Source organism: Spermophilus citellus, assembly GCF_964194105.1.
Source record: "Spermophilus citellus genome assembly, chromosome: 5".
Taxonomy (NCBI): Eukaryota; Metazoa; Chordata; class Mammalia; order Rodentia; family Sciuridae; genus Spermophilus; species Spermophilus citellus.
Genome location: NC_138186.1, coordinates 47,846,645 through 47,861,709, shown reverse-complemented (window position 1 = coordinate 47,861,709; position 15,065 = coordinate 47,846,645). Strand labels below are relative to the sequence as shown.

At 44.3% G+C, this 15,065-nt stretch overlaps 1 protein-coding gene across 1 annotated transcript; it reads right to left on the bottom strand.

Moving 5' to 3' along the window:
* Positions 1–685: 685 nt before the first annotated feature.
* On the bottom strand, positions 686–14,411 carry LOC308648927 (butyrophilin-like protein 1; the record flags this gene model as incomplete). Its single annotated transcript, XM_081294135.1, has 10 exons — positions 686–1,362; positions 1,717–1,743; positions 5,886–5,912; positions 7,761–7,787; positions 7,880–7,900; positions 8,166–8,366; positions 8,474–8,755; positions 11,522–11,869; positions 13,376–13,458; positions 14,266–14,411. The coding sequence occupies 10 exons, from the start codon at positions 14,409–14,411 to the stop codon at positions 686–688; spliced, it is 1,839 nt and encodes a 612-aa protein (XP_081150261.1).
* Positions 14,412–15,065: the final 654 nt, after the last annotated feature.

Sequence of the window (15,065 nt, the reverse complement as noted above, 5' to 3'; positions counted from 1 at the left end):
TTCCCTGTCATGACATGACATTCTGCCTCAGAAACAATGAAGCCAGACGATTATAACTGTGAGGAAAATAAATCTCTCCTCCTTTAGGTTGATTTCTCAGTATTTTGTCGCAGAGACAAAAAGGTGACTGACTAACAACTATCCATTTCCCTGGAAATTTTTGGATGATAAACTTTCTGGCATCTGATAGTCCAAATCTGAAAAATTAGAACTGGGGACCCTTCTCAACCTCAAAATTCCTCTACTAACATGCAAGTCAAGTAATATGATCTCCCCTTTGTTTAATTTTTTTTTCAGACAGAGTACCACTAAGGTGCCCAGGATGGACTCAGATTTATGGGCTAAAGTGATGCTCCTGCCTTAGCCTCCCCTGTAACTGGGAAAAGAGGTACATGCTGTTACATCTATTTAAAATATTTTTAATACCAAAAAAATATGGCTCCACATTCCCTAAACCAGTTCCAAAACAGTCAACTTTTATCTTCTGCTATCTGAATATAAAATCTGAACTAAAGTCTCATAACCACACATCTGAAGTATGAACAAAGAGCAGGAGGACAGGCCTACTGAGCCTTCCAAGTCTCATCTCAGGGGACTTTGCCACAGTGAATCTGTAAACCCAGGAACAGCCACAGTGAAGGATCACAGCCAGCAAGGGACAGTATGAAGACAAAACATTGCAGTATCAGGGAAGTAATGGAGAGTCAGCCGCTGGGGGAGCACCATCAACACCACAATCTGAGCTGAACCCCTCCCTTGGGGTGCTCAGGGTCTCCTCCAATGGAGGTGAATACTTAAGGGGTATAGGGAGCCTCTCAGAACCACTTGCCATGGAGCAGATGGTCATGGACACACCTCCATACATAAACATAAAGTATGGGAAGAGAGCTCCAGAGAAGGAAGCTGGAGGGAAAGAGAAAATGTGGGACCCATTAATCATGTTATAGAAGGAGACATCTCCTTCACTGTAGTCCAGGAAAACCCCCACCCTGTAGGTATCCTTCCAAGGAGATAACCAAGTCACAGGATCAGTCCCGGCAAAATAACAATTGTCCCTTTTCCCCATGACCCAAAACCCTCTCTCTGGTAATTCCATGTATAAGCCTGGTATTTTTGAATTTTTCCTACAGACTCCCAGAGTCCACTTGCTGTGTAATTCATTCTCTATCTCCACTTCCCAGTAACATCTTCCTGATGTGATGCCCTCAAGACCCAACACACTGCATTTTTCACTAGGGAACGGGATGGAAGTAGATAAATGTGGTTGAAGATTTTTCCAGGGATATTTCCAGATCAGACGCGTCCTTTCATGAGAGACAGAAAGGTTATAGTGAGCAGAGTCTGGATCCAGAGTGACAGGCCCTGTTGAGAGAGTTATCAATCATGCAAGGTCCTCACTGGCCCCAAGACAAAGCACATAGCCACCCACCACCTCAGAGCCACATAGCTGCCTGAGCTGAGGAGGGCATAAGACTCCTGAGATATGAGTCTTGTAACTCAAGCCTATGTCCTCAACCAGGAGAAAGAGCCAGAGGCTGATTTGGGGGTAGACATGTGACATGACCCTTGAGAACCAGTACCAGTGTTGTGACCATCCCTTCTGCCACAGCAACACCATTGGTGATGCCGGCATCTGAATCACCACAGAGAACTTAAGGAGAAGCCAGAAGCCATGAGGGCAACAGGAGGAACATCTAGAAGCACACAGTCACTCACAGGCTTGGAATTTTTCCTTCCGCCAATCTACGAGAGAACACAGATCTCATATCAGGGATTTGCAGAGTCTGTACACATCAGGGTCAGCACCCAGTCTTCTGAAACACAGCAATGTAGGAGGAAGAAGGGAAAAATCTGTGTGAAAACATTCAGCTGCTGTATTAATTTCTTAATCACACACACACACACCTGCTCTCACACACACACCACTAATACATAAACATGAAGTATGGAGGGGCCACTGCATCCTTCCCATGAAGACTAAGCCAAAAAACTTAACACCCTGGAATCAAAAGGCTGGATATCAATCTGAAAGGTCATGTTCAGATTTAACTACCAAATAAGGCTTTCTCAAGACACAAACACACAACCATCCTGAAAACTAGGTTATCTTGTGATACAATTGAGGTTACCAAAATTTCCAAGACCTCCTTTTACTTATAAAGAACTGACTGTGCTGAAATTGTAAGGTTACCTCTAAGCCATGAGTCGAGAATTACATCTAGCTTAGCTGAACTTGGAGGATGACTAGAAATCATGAGTGCAGGGAACTCAGAGAAATATTACCCAGTTAGGAGGCAATGGAAAGGGTTTTAGGAAGGGAGAGAAAGAAATTCAAAGTAGGAAACAAACACATCCAGTGAGAGGTCAATACTAGGCCAATAGGAGCAAACATCCTTACAGATATGGGAGAACCCAACAATTTTGAACCTAGTAATTTGCCTCACACAAGAACTCCCTGAAGAGATTGAAAACTTCCAGCTATAATAGAACTCATAGTCCTAAACTCCAGGGTGTGTGAATATGTTAAATACATGACTAGGCTACATTACCAATGTAATTAATGTTCAGGTTCTTGAGCAGGGGAGATTATTCTGGATTCTCTGGATCAGTCCAAACTAATCACATAAACCTTGAAAACAGAGACCTTTCTTGGCTGTGGTCAGAGAAGCAGACAGAATTACAGAAACAAAGTCAAAAACATGCTGTGCTGCTGCCTTTGAAGATGGAAGAACAGGCCCTCAAATGAAAAATTACAGATGGCCTCTAGAAACTGAGCAAGACAACAGCCTCCAGAAAGGAACACAGCCTTGTTCATACTTCCTTGAACTTCTGGCCTATAAAGATATAAAATAATATATTTGTGTTGGTTAAAGTTTGTAGTAATTTTGCAGCAAATAGAAAACTAATATGCCTACATAGGTGACACACCCAACATGGAACAAAGAAAGCACTGGCAGAGAAATGTGCTTGCAGAGAACATGAAACTCCCTGTCTCCTGCACATAGGATGCTGAGGACCCAGAAAATATCACATGCTCTGCTAGATGGTGAAGAGACATATGAGTCAGTGAACCAGATAAGGTCTGAAGTTCAGAGGAAAAAGCCCAATGGCAACCAGGAATAAGTGACACAGACCTTGGACTTTACCTCAGGGTCAGGGGAAGGGAGACCAAGCATGAGATGAGACCTGCCTTTTCTCAGGAGACCCAACCCAGGATCTTATGAACCAGTTCACACTAGACTCCTGATGATGAGGACCTGAAATAACTAAAAGAAAACACATGGTCGCCCACTGTCCCAAGGCCACATAAGTCTCCTCCAACCTCCATACTCCCTTTAGGAAAGAAGATAGAAAGGTCATTGACCAAAGCAAAGTCTATATATGTCATACATTCCAAAATGTATTCAACTGGAAACCTTTTGCTTCCAACAGGGCAGAGCCTCAGGAACAAGATTAGAATAGTTAAAATAATAACTAAACAACATTTTTTCTTAAAAATTTGTGTTTAAATTTATGCTCTCCATAACCACTAATATAAGTTCAATCACATACATTGGTATTTCCATCTTTGTTGAGCTTCTTCATAGAAATTAGGTAATATAAAATGGCTGAGCAGACCCAGATGACCCTTGGAGAAAAGTAAATTTTGTATATTTTTCACCAAGACATTAGTTGGTATCCTATTATAATTTTATATATAATAACTGACATATTAGAAGAAGAAGAAAAGAGAAGGAAGCAGACAGGGGAGAAAAAGAAAAAGAGTGAAAGAAAAAAACTTTTGAGAATTTCCAGTGTGTCAAAAGTACGATGTTATGTGCCTTAATACACTCTTCATATAATTCCCACAGAAAATTTGAATATATAACTCATTGTTACAATTTCATGAACAAGATGAGATCAGACATTTTTCCACCTCACATTATGTACCTCTCAATATGAAAGTGTTAATTCTATTATAGTAATGGTGTTTATCCTTACAAAATAAAAGAGTATGCAAGTTATACATGAAAACATGTAGACATTAATTCAGCAGAGAATGGGGAAATGGTAAAAAAAAAAAAGACTATTTGATCCTTCTTTTTTAATAAACATATGTGCAAGAAAATCATTAGAATTCTCAAAGAGTGTTCCTCAAACATCTGAATCCAAAGCCTCCTTGATACCATGGCTCACCCTTTTCTGTGTCTCACAGTCCATATCCCTGATGTCAAAAAGAAATAACAAGAGCAGGAAAAGGGAAGATTATACAAATTCAGATGGCACAGATCCTAAACTAACCCCCAGAGTTAAAGATTCCACTGGATAATCTTTCATTGCATTGGAAACTGCCTTAGCATATGCCCGTCCTAACTGCTACTGGAAGGTGGAGGTGGTCTCATTATCACAGGCAAACTCAATGAGATGATTACTTAGAACTGGCTTAATAGAATTCACACACACACACAAGTATTCATTGAACCCTCTCAAAGATGTATCAAGGAGTTGGTCACATTTCATGCACACAAAGAACCTGCAAATCCTCTTCACACTCAACTCAAACCACCTTGTATGAGATTTTCCATCTCACTGCTTCAGCACTCCCAAAATTTCATTATGAATCTTGGGCACTCTACTTTCCTTGTCATCTCCTCTCTCATCCCACCTCATCCTTTCTTCTCTGATTTATTCCCAACCCTTTCTCAGGTAAACAATTTTAAACTCTCCAGCTTCCTCCTTTTATGATCTTCACACATTAAAAAGAAAATCAAAGACCAAGCCCAACAAGCAAAGCAAAGTTCTCTTAAAAGCAGAGAAAATTGTGGTAAACATTAGCTTGCATTTTGTTCCTGTAACACAAACACAGAATGTTGCATATCATTTTAAGTTCACAAACCCCCCTAAGCATCCTGGACCCCAAATTCAGAACACCAGAAACTCATTTTTCAGCAACCAAAGTGCTTAGAAGAAACCCAACTAGGAAAGCGAGTCAGAGTAGAAAGTGGCTGAGAGAAAACCTATATCCTGAGGACCAGGAAGAAATAAGAAAACCAAACCTGGACCCAAAGGGTAGGAATCTGGGGTAAAGGGAATACAGAATCAAGGACCCACATTAGGAAGATATAAGTCCCAAGCTGTAAAATATAATTTCTGAAATTTCATGGAAACCAGCAATTCCTATTTACATAGTTCCAACCCTGCTCCATGCAGGCTCTGCTCACAGCTGAACTCTCCAGTGCACTACACCAACAACAAATACCAGTCAAACACAATGTTTTCGGGGGATACAGCTAACACTAACCTGCAGGGGAGGATGGGCCTAGAACTGGTTCACTCCTCAGCACCACAACATGAGAAAACAAAATTAAAATTAAAAAAGACATTAGGGAAATTACCAAAAATGAAGAATGATTGAGAGTTTGGTTGTGGCTCAGTTGTAGAGAGCTTGCCTAGCATGCGAGAGGCACAGGGTTCAATACTCAGCACCATATAAAAATGAAATAAAGATGTTGTGTCCACATACAACCAAAAAAAAATGTTTACGAAAAATAAAGAATAATTTAAAGACAGGATGTGAGATGAGTTCTATGATCCAATCCCAAAGAAAAGTCCCTGTGGCCTTCCAATGCAAGTTACAATCATTTTTCTCTCCATTTAGGAGAATTTTGCTTTCCTGTTGTGCTTGGCTTTGGTTAGTTTGGGCAGGGGACAGATTAATGTGTGACGATTATGAAAGGAAAAAAAAAAACAAGAGAAGTTAAAAGTGTTTGCTGGGAGGGGTGGGAAACAAATTAGAGAAGAGAGAGCAGGAAAACCCATCCCATCCTGGGTGGAGGACACTGACACAGAAGGGCAGAGGAGGAGCCTGGAGGAGGGAAGGCCAAGGAAACATCAGAGTCACTTACCTGCATACAGGGGGGCCTTCCTCCAGGCTGAAAGGGAACACACAGTGGTGAGACCACAGCTAAAACAAGCCTGCTCAGCATGAATGTACCTGCCCTGGCCTCCCTCCATTCTAAAGATGAGATTACCCACAGGAGGAGAGAGCAAGAAAGGAGATGGACTCTGGCAGTATGCAGGGACCGCAGGGTGTTGTGGGAAATCCCCTGGACCACAGATCAAGACGGCTGCTTGACAGGCCAACTTCTACCACTGTCCCTCTGCTTTCTCTCTGTCAGGAAACTTTCTGCCTCAAAGCTCATAAAAAATCCATATTCTATCTGTCTTTATTCAGTTTTGCTGCTAAGGATAAAAATTATACTCTGTGTGAAAATATTTGAGAGAATAAAATATAAATCATTCCACAGTTATCAGAAGGCATTATTATATCCAGGCTTTTTCTAGTAAAGATATATTTGGGAGAGGGGTGGGGATATAGCCCATGGTAGAGGGCTTGCCTAGCATGCACAAGGCACCAGGGTCACAACTCAGCACCACAAATGAAAAAATAAAATAAAAATCTTAAAAGACATTTGGGAAATTACCAAAAATGAAGAATGATTTAAAGACAGGAATGTGAAGTGAGTTCTGCAGTAAAAATGCCCAATTTTTCACAGGTGAAATGTTTCTAGAGAATAAGAACCACTAATTCAGGAAGTATTTGGTTCACTCCATAACATTCCCACCTGTGGTGAGCAGCCCACTTGGATTAGGACTTTTGGGAGCTCAAGAAAACATAATCCCTGGATGGTGATTTCTTGGGAGATGAACAGAAAGCCACACTCCTAAACTCCATTTCCTTATATGGATCATTTAATGATATCATTTAATGATATCTTAGTATCTGCCCTTTTTTAATATTTATAGTTGTACATGGACACAATACCTTTATTTTATTTATTTATTTTTATGTAGTGCTAAGAATCCAACCCTGGGCCTCGTCCATGCTAGGTGAGCTCTCTACCCCTAAGCCACAACCCCCCACACACACACACACACACACACACACCCGGCTTAGTATCAGCCTTTAAGCCTCTAGAAGCAGACCAATAGCTAGATGTATTGAAGGCTAATAAACAATACGCTGACACCCATCCCGCACCGGTGATGGGAATGGGGTTCTCTTCGGTGGAATGAATTGGCTGAAAAATAAAAGCTAAGAAACATGAAATGATGAAAAAACTCACAGAACACAGAAAATACTTTCAGAAAGAGGGGACAGGACAGGCTAACCGATCATACAAATCGAGCTTTTATACTAAAAAGGTAAAATGGAGCCCATGCTTGGTTACTGTTATATCGTGTTACTGTTATAATGTGACTATGTGCAACATTCTATGGAAGAATGTTCTTCACCAAAAAAAGTTATAGGTGGGCTCTCTGGTTCCCAACGGGTTACACCCATCCCCAGAGCTACTATGAGGAATCTTCCTAGTAGGGATGAGATAAAGATCATGTGTCTTGGGCAATCAGTTGCCTGGAAGAGCCAAGGATAGTTCCCAGGTTAAACCTAAAATCTCCCTGGCTGCCATACCTACAGAAGACCTCAAGTAATTCATGGATGGCTTCCTGCACAATACAATGGCAAATCAGGTTGAAATAAAATGCAGAATACATGACAGACCAGGGGTCACCATCACACCCAGGTTTCCAAGCTCTAGGTAGGAAACAGCAGCCCAGATCTAGGAAAGCCCAGGGAGCAGTGTTCTGGCTTCCACTAGCTTCCAATTAGCCTCCTAGGGATGGGGACCCACATGTCTGTTCCTAGATAGAAACAAGAAAAGGGGACACCAGGTCACAGGCAGGATAAGAAAATCAAGGATACCAGGAGAGTCACTTACCAGACAGATAAGCAGTTTTCCTCTGATCTGAAAAAACAACACAGGAATGAGAAGAGGTAGGAACTAGAAAGTCCACTACCATCGAATCATAGAAAATTCAGCAGGAAAGCAGAACTTACTGAGATCTGCCTGGAGCTCATCTGAAAGAAAATGAAAAACAATGTGAACACCCATCCCCTAGAAAAGAAAAGTCTGTGTGCCTGGAAAACCCAAGAAAAAAACTTTGATGCTAGAATTTCTACCTACACACCCACCCAACATCACCAGTCTGTCCTCTCTGATCTCCTCAGTCACCTCCTCTGGGCCCAGGACCCTAGATCTCCCTAGAGAGCTGGACCCCAGACCCTGGCCCCTGTCAGCTGTCCCACTCACCACCAGGTCTGCACTTGCCCTGTGGGGTCTTACCAATGGCCTTCAGTGCCTCTTCCTTTGCCTGCTGTTCCTCCTCCTTAAGCTGCCACAGATGCTCCTTTTCCTGCCTCACCTGCATTCTTCTGGAATGTTCTTTTCTGATATAATAGCAAGCCCCCAAGAGTAGGAGCCCCAGCATGGTCAGGATCACAGCAAATGCTGGCTTCCAGGGAGAAGCCTGAGGGAAGAAGGGCTCTGTGGCCCAGGCAGACAGCAGGTCAGGGGCACACCCAGGAGAGCCAGCACACTCAGAGAGGCCAGCCCTCCCCACAGCTCTGCTGGGAGTGGAAAGCAGCACTGACCTGGGATGTAAATAGCCATGGCCTTCTCCTGGCCCAGGACAGGGTTGAGGACAGAGCAGGTCACATCCCCCACAGAACTGTCTCTCACCACCAGAGTGGCCTCCACACTAAACAGCTCCTCACTGTCTTGGGTGTGGGCCTCAGAAAGCGCTGGGAACTTGTTTCCCCTGAGGTCTCTCCACTGCACCTGGGGCTTTGGGAACCATCCTGAGGCTTTGCACACCACACGCACTCCATCCTCTTCTGGCCCTTCTATGTGCACTTGGGGGGCAGAGCCCATCCCTGTGGGAAAGAAGCTGTGGAGCTCCAGAGGCCTCCTTGGGCCCTGAGACTCCAGAATTGCCTACAAGTTACACAATTTGAGGGGGAGATATTCATGTTGAATTCTGGGAGTTCTATGGGAAGAGAGAAGAAAAGGAAGAAGACAGGAACCCACACAGAACACTGGGCTCTTTTTCCCAACCATGAGGCCCAAAGGAAACAGGAAGAAGTTGGTCTCAGGGCTCCCTCCTTGACTCTCTAGTCTTCTCACCTCACACACTCTCCTGGGACATCTGCCTCTCTGTGTGTACCACTTCCAAAATTCTTCCTGAATTCTCTTCCCCTACACCCATGTTCCCATGAGTTATCTTTACCAGGTCTCCTCACATACACTTGAAACCCAAAATTCCACAACTGAATTCATAAATTTGCACCATTTGTGATAAAATGATTAAAATATCCCAATTCCTCACCCTTCTTCAAAGCCAGTTCTCCCACTTCCACAAACTTTTTACTGCCTTTACCTTCTGCCTCTGGCCCAGTCCTGGATTTGATTTACCCAATGAGAAAGTAGTTAATGTGACTAGTGCAGAGGTTTGAAAAGCACTTGCACCTTGGTTTTACCCTCTGCCATTTCCACAGGAGGACAATCTTGGGCTGCCCAGTGGAGGATGGGCTCATGTAACATTGCCTGGTCAACCTGCTACAGCTGCCCTACATCAGACACATGACCACCTGAAACGTGAGCACACACAACCAAGATGCACCTGGTGAACTTTTCAGCTGACTTAAGAACAAATAAAAATTACAAGTAAAAACTTAATTCTCTCTGTTGAAAAAAAAGAAGATTCTATCCCTTTTTCTTATACCATTTGCTTTAGGAAATTGCAATTACAAATCTGCACTTTCTCCTCTTTTGAAATGTTTATATATAATTTTGAAAACTGGTTAGGTTTTTTGCCAGCTTTGAATCTCAGGAATGCCTTTCTCAAGAACCTGGGAACCATTTCTTTGAAATGTAAACATCAGGGAAGATAGCAACCCTTTGCCTCCTTTTCTGTGGAAAAGTAGGAGCCTAACTTATGTGGGCATCTTGCTCCGAATTGTAAACTACTTCCTGTCATAAAACTGGAGGAGTTTATTTTGCTTCCAGATAAAGCCTATTAGATGACACAGATGGTCTCCAAAACTACCAGGTAAATTTAGGATGAGTTATATGGAACAATAGTGCTTTGAGCCCTATTGAGAATTTGTTATTCTTTATCTTTGAAACAAGTATACAGAAGATTATATATGCTTGGCTCTAAAAAGAAAGATGAAATTCTTTTCTGGTTGTGTGATCTGTTCACAGATCACCAAAATACGTTTCACACTCTGGTTTGATGCTTATTCACTAATAAAAGTGTTTTCTCCTAGCATAGGAGATTTTGTTTTTAATTATATTTCTGAAACATTACCAAAGATGTATGAATAAACGGAGGTGAGATTAGCCAAGTTCAGCCCCAATTAGTTGAACTCCCTTAGTGCCTAAATTAAATACATTTTTATCACCAGATGCATCTGAGATTGTAGCTGTTTGTTACACAGCATTATTACAGCAATAGAACTGACACATAATTATCAATAGTCCTGTCACTAAACAACAAATAGTTCAAATAAAACACTGGAAGTCTCTGAAGTCTTCTCCTCACCTTCCAAACGTTGTACCCACAAATTCAGTTGACTCTAGTTTCTAATCCTGTCTGACCCCTCTTCCCCCACCCCACTGCCATGCCTCAGGTCAGGCACTCATTCTCTCCACATCATAACTGCACTCCATGCCTCCTTCTTGCTCACCTCACATCCATCCATTCACAACTGACAACATGAGCATTCCCAGCATGGCTCTGTTTAAGATTCCCCCTACTCTGCTTCCAAACTCCATAACACAGCACACAAAGCCTTTACTGATCTGGTAACTGCCTTCCTTTCCAAACACTTGTCCCCAAACTTCATCATCTGAGACCCTCAGGGCCTCAACCCCAAGAACTATCTGGTCAAATGCAAGTAGCCACTTGTAGCCACAATCACCATGTTGTCTGCCCTCTGCCTTTTCACCTTCCAGCCCATCAATATCCAGAGCTCTTGTGCTAGCCCAAGTGTCCACTCCTAATGACCTCATCCTGACACCTGTGAGTGGTGTTAATACAGGACCATCTCTTTACTCCAGTATTGCCCCTTTCCTCACTCTTCCTACCAACCATGATGGCGTCATTATACTCAGAATAAACAACCACGCTCCTAACTCAAAGGTTTCATACCAGGTGCTCCGTCTGCATGAAACTCTGGCCCCCCAGATATCCCCCTGGCTAAATACCTACTTCCTTTGAGACTTGTTTAGACTGTCAGTAAGACTCTGCCCAATTCCCTATGTAACACTGCGGTTTGTCCTAACTTCCCAGCCCACATCCTGAGCCCATTTCTTAATTCTACTTGGTCTTTTGTCATAAGTACTTATCACCTTATGCCATCTTGTACTGAATTCTTTCTTATAATTTTTCTTCCTTTGTCTCTAAACTCCTCACTGCTGAGATCTCTATTACACTGATATATCTCTGGTGCACAGGACAAGTCCAAAAATATTTTAGATGCTCCCTATACAGTGTTTGTATTGAATCAATTAATAAAAGATGAGCCACTTTTTTCTCCATTGCACCTATAAAATGTAAGGCTAAATTAGATGATCCCTGATATTCCCATCAAACCCAGTACTCCCAAGATCTCCAGAATAGACATCAAGTAACTAACCTGCCACCTTCACTTCCAAATCAGCCTCTTCATAGAAGCTTCCATGTCTGAAGAAGCAGGTGTACATTCCATTGTCAGAAACCCGGACCTGGCGGAGGTGCATGGCAGCATGCCCCTCAGTAAGGCAGCCCCTCACCAGTGAGGTCCGCCCTCTGTACTCAGCCATCTGCTCCTCAGTCTGTTCCCATTGGTTCCAGTAGATGAACACTGTTTGTGAGAATGTGGTGCGGAACCACCCCAGTTCCATGTTCTCTGCATTCATGGCTGGGACTAGGTAGCAGGGCAGTATGGCATCCTCACCCAGCACTGCCACAATGGGGTGTCGAGGGCCAGCAACCTGGAACTGCTCTGTGGACAGAGACATAGTGAGGAGAAAGCTAGAGAAACACAGATCAAAAAACAAGAACACATACTGTCAGGTAGGAAGGTCAGGAAACCCGGGGCAGGAGCCACATGAGATGACCCTAGAAGTATGATGGATTTGGAAGAGGTCTTCTTACCATTATGATGTGACCAGAAATGATGCCAAAGACACTCCCTCATTGTCTTCTGCTCCTGGTCCCAGGCCCTCTCATGAAGAATTCTCTAATTCAGTGATTCTCAAACTTTCATGCATCAGAACCACAAGGCTGCCTTATAGAGCACCATCACTGGACCCCCCCTCCAGAGTGTCTCATCCACTAGATCTGGGGTGAGGGGGGCCAATGAATGTGCATTTGCAAGGAGTTCCAAGGGTGGACTGAGGAGCACACATTGGGACCTGGGAACTATTTGGGAACCCCAGGTCTAACTAACCCCTGTCTCGGGACAAACCTGAAAACTGACAAAGAGCATACATGTGGCCTAGGTCACACTCTGGTCATTCAGTCACACCCTGGAAATTCCCCTCTTCCTATTCTAAATTATTTACTTCAGTCTATATTTTTCTCCTCCACTGAGGGAGGAGAGTAATACATATGCACTTTAAAACACAGAGTCTGCTGTGAAAATCCTGCTCTCGTCATTCACAGAAACCCCCATCACTGCATGTTCAAGAAGCAAGTTCACCTCACTCTCCACCCCCTTGGTGCTCTTGGGCTTCTGAGGCTACCACATGACTCCTCTGCAGGACATGCTGCAATGCCTCCAAAGAGCTACTCTCAAGCCCTGTGCTGCTCCACTCTGGTCTCAGTCACCATTAAATCTCAACTGGAGGATGACTAGGATTCCTGACCTCAGTGATCCTTATAACACGTGAGTTAATCCATGTTGCTGCTCTGCTCAAAGCCTCCACAGGGCTTCCCACATCTCCCCAGGCCTGACAAGGTGGACCCTCCTTCCCAAGACCCCTCTGAACTCACCTGCTACTTTTCTCCCCATGGGCTCTAGTCCAGCCAACCCTGGCCTCTGAGCTTCCTCACACCTCAGCACACTGCCAGCTCTGCACAGGCTCCTCCCCCTGCAGGAACCCTCCTTCCAAATGGTCCTCACAGCTCAATCCCACTTCTCCAGGGTTATGTTCCCATCTACACACCACCTCACTGAACCCTGCTGCCTGCCCACACCTGCCTCCCATGCCCCTGACTGCCCCCACCCTGCCCTGCTGCATTTCCCATCACTGGCTAGTTGCAGTTATTACTCACTGTCTCCTGCTAGAAGGTAAACTTTATGACAGAATTTCTGTCTGATTCTTTCATAGAATAGCACCTAACAATCAACATTTCATTAATATTTCAGGAATAAAATGAATGAATGAATGAATGAATGCAGCACAAAAAAAGGCAAGAAAACAAAAAAAATGAGGAAAATGTATTTTCAAATGTTTTTCTATCTTGCTTTTTAAAACCACAAAGGAAGACAGATGGGGACACTCACCTGTGGACAGCTGGACAAGGAGAAGCAGGGAAGTGAGACAGCAGAGCAAGGAGTGACTGCAGCACCCTTCCATATCTTTAGAGCTGGGGAGAGAGATGGGGATGAGGGCCAAGACCTGCAGGCAGGAGGCAGGTCCAGCCCAGAGCTCCAGCACCTCAGCATAGAGAGCAGGGCTCAGGGATGGACAGCAGTCCCCTGCTGGAGCAAAGCATTTCTTGTTGGCACATCATACTAACAGGGTGGTGGGCCCCGCACAACCCAGACACTGACAAACAGCTGAGCCCAGGCTCCTTCCAGCTCTTCTGGGAAGACTGTGGGACCAGGAAACCATAGAATTACCTGGTAAGAAACTGTTCCTTCCTTTCCCACCCCAATCACAGGGCAGCTCTACTAGGCCCAGGTCACCAGGCTCTTTCTCTCCCTATACCTGGAGCTCTGTGGTGGAAGGCATTCCTCTATCTCTCTGTTATTCCACACCACTCATGACCCCCAAAAAGGAGGGCCCAGACCCAGGGTCTCTATTATGAAGAACATGCAAGCTCCTGCTTGCCTCTTCTTCTGCCCCATAATTATGCCCAGGTTGGGCCTGCTCAGTGTCAGAGATAGACACATCCTCAAGGAGGCTGCGGTGCCCATCACAGGAGCCCAGAACCCTGCCCTGCCTTTTAAGAAGTGGAGTTCACCTAAACCTGAATCTCAGCCCAGTCCCTTCCATTGTGGTCTTAGAAATTGTGCTTCATTTGGAAGGTGCCAAGCCCTTCCCCACCAACAGGTTTGTCCTTGCCTTCTTTTTCTTTGAGAAAGATCTCTGCCTGAGAGGTAAGGGACCCTTCCTGGAGATAGAGTGTAGAGATAATGAGCCCTGGTCAGAGAAAAGACACCCAAACCACCTACAATTTGGAAGGACCAGGGAGAAGGTAGTCTGTGGTACTGGGAAGAACAAATTCTGGGAGCCAACTTCAAGGCTGCCCTCCAGGCTCAGCCACTCTCGCTGTGACCTTCTTGGCCTCAGTTTCCTTGTCTGTCTTATGGACATAGTCACAACATCTATCTCCCAAGTTTGTAATGAAAATGACATGATTTATAGTCACTACATGTAATTAGAACAGGGCCTGGTCCAAGAAAATGTTAAAGAAATGTCATTATAACAAATGAATAAGGGAACAACCCTCATTAAGCTTCTCCTGGGTCTTCCTAGAACAAGACTGTCCCACCTACCCACCCCCACTGCCTCTCACACCACCTCATCCTCTGCTCCTTCCTGCCACCAGCTTCTCCCTAGATTCCTCCTTTTAGGTCACAGGTGTCTTCAAAGCCGACTTACCTGCTTCTCTGTTCTCCCACCTATGAAAGGCTGTGACTTCCTGGAGCATCTCTAAACACAGCAGCTGGAGAAATTTCAGAGTCACAAGGACCCCAGAAGACCACAAATAATGCCCTCAGAATTTGCACCTGCCCCAAGCTGCTCACATAACTCAGTCCTCTGCCTCTGAGTCCAATGCTGCCTCTCAGTCCTCTGCCTCTGAGTCCACAAATTCCTCATCTCCAAGAGGCAGTTGTTTCCCAGGAAACAGGGAAAAAGCAGAGCCGGACATAAGTTGCAGTGATCTCTGCAGAGTCTCTGACACTGGGGCCCCACTAAGCCCTCCCAGTCAGAGGAGCAACTACTCACTCTTTCCTTCCCACCATC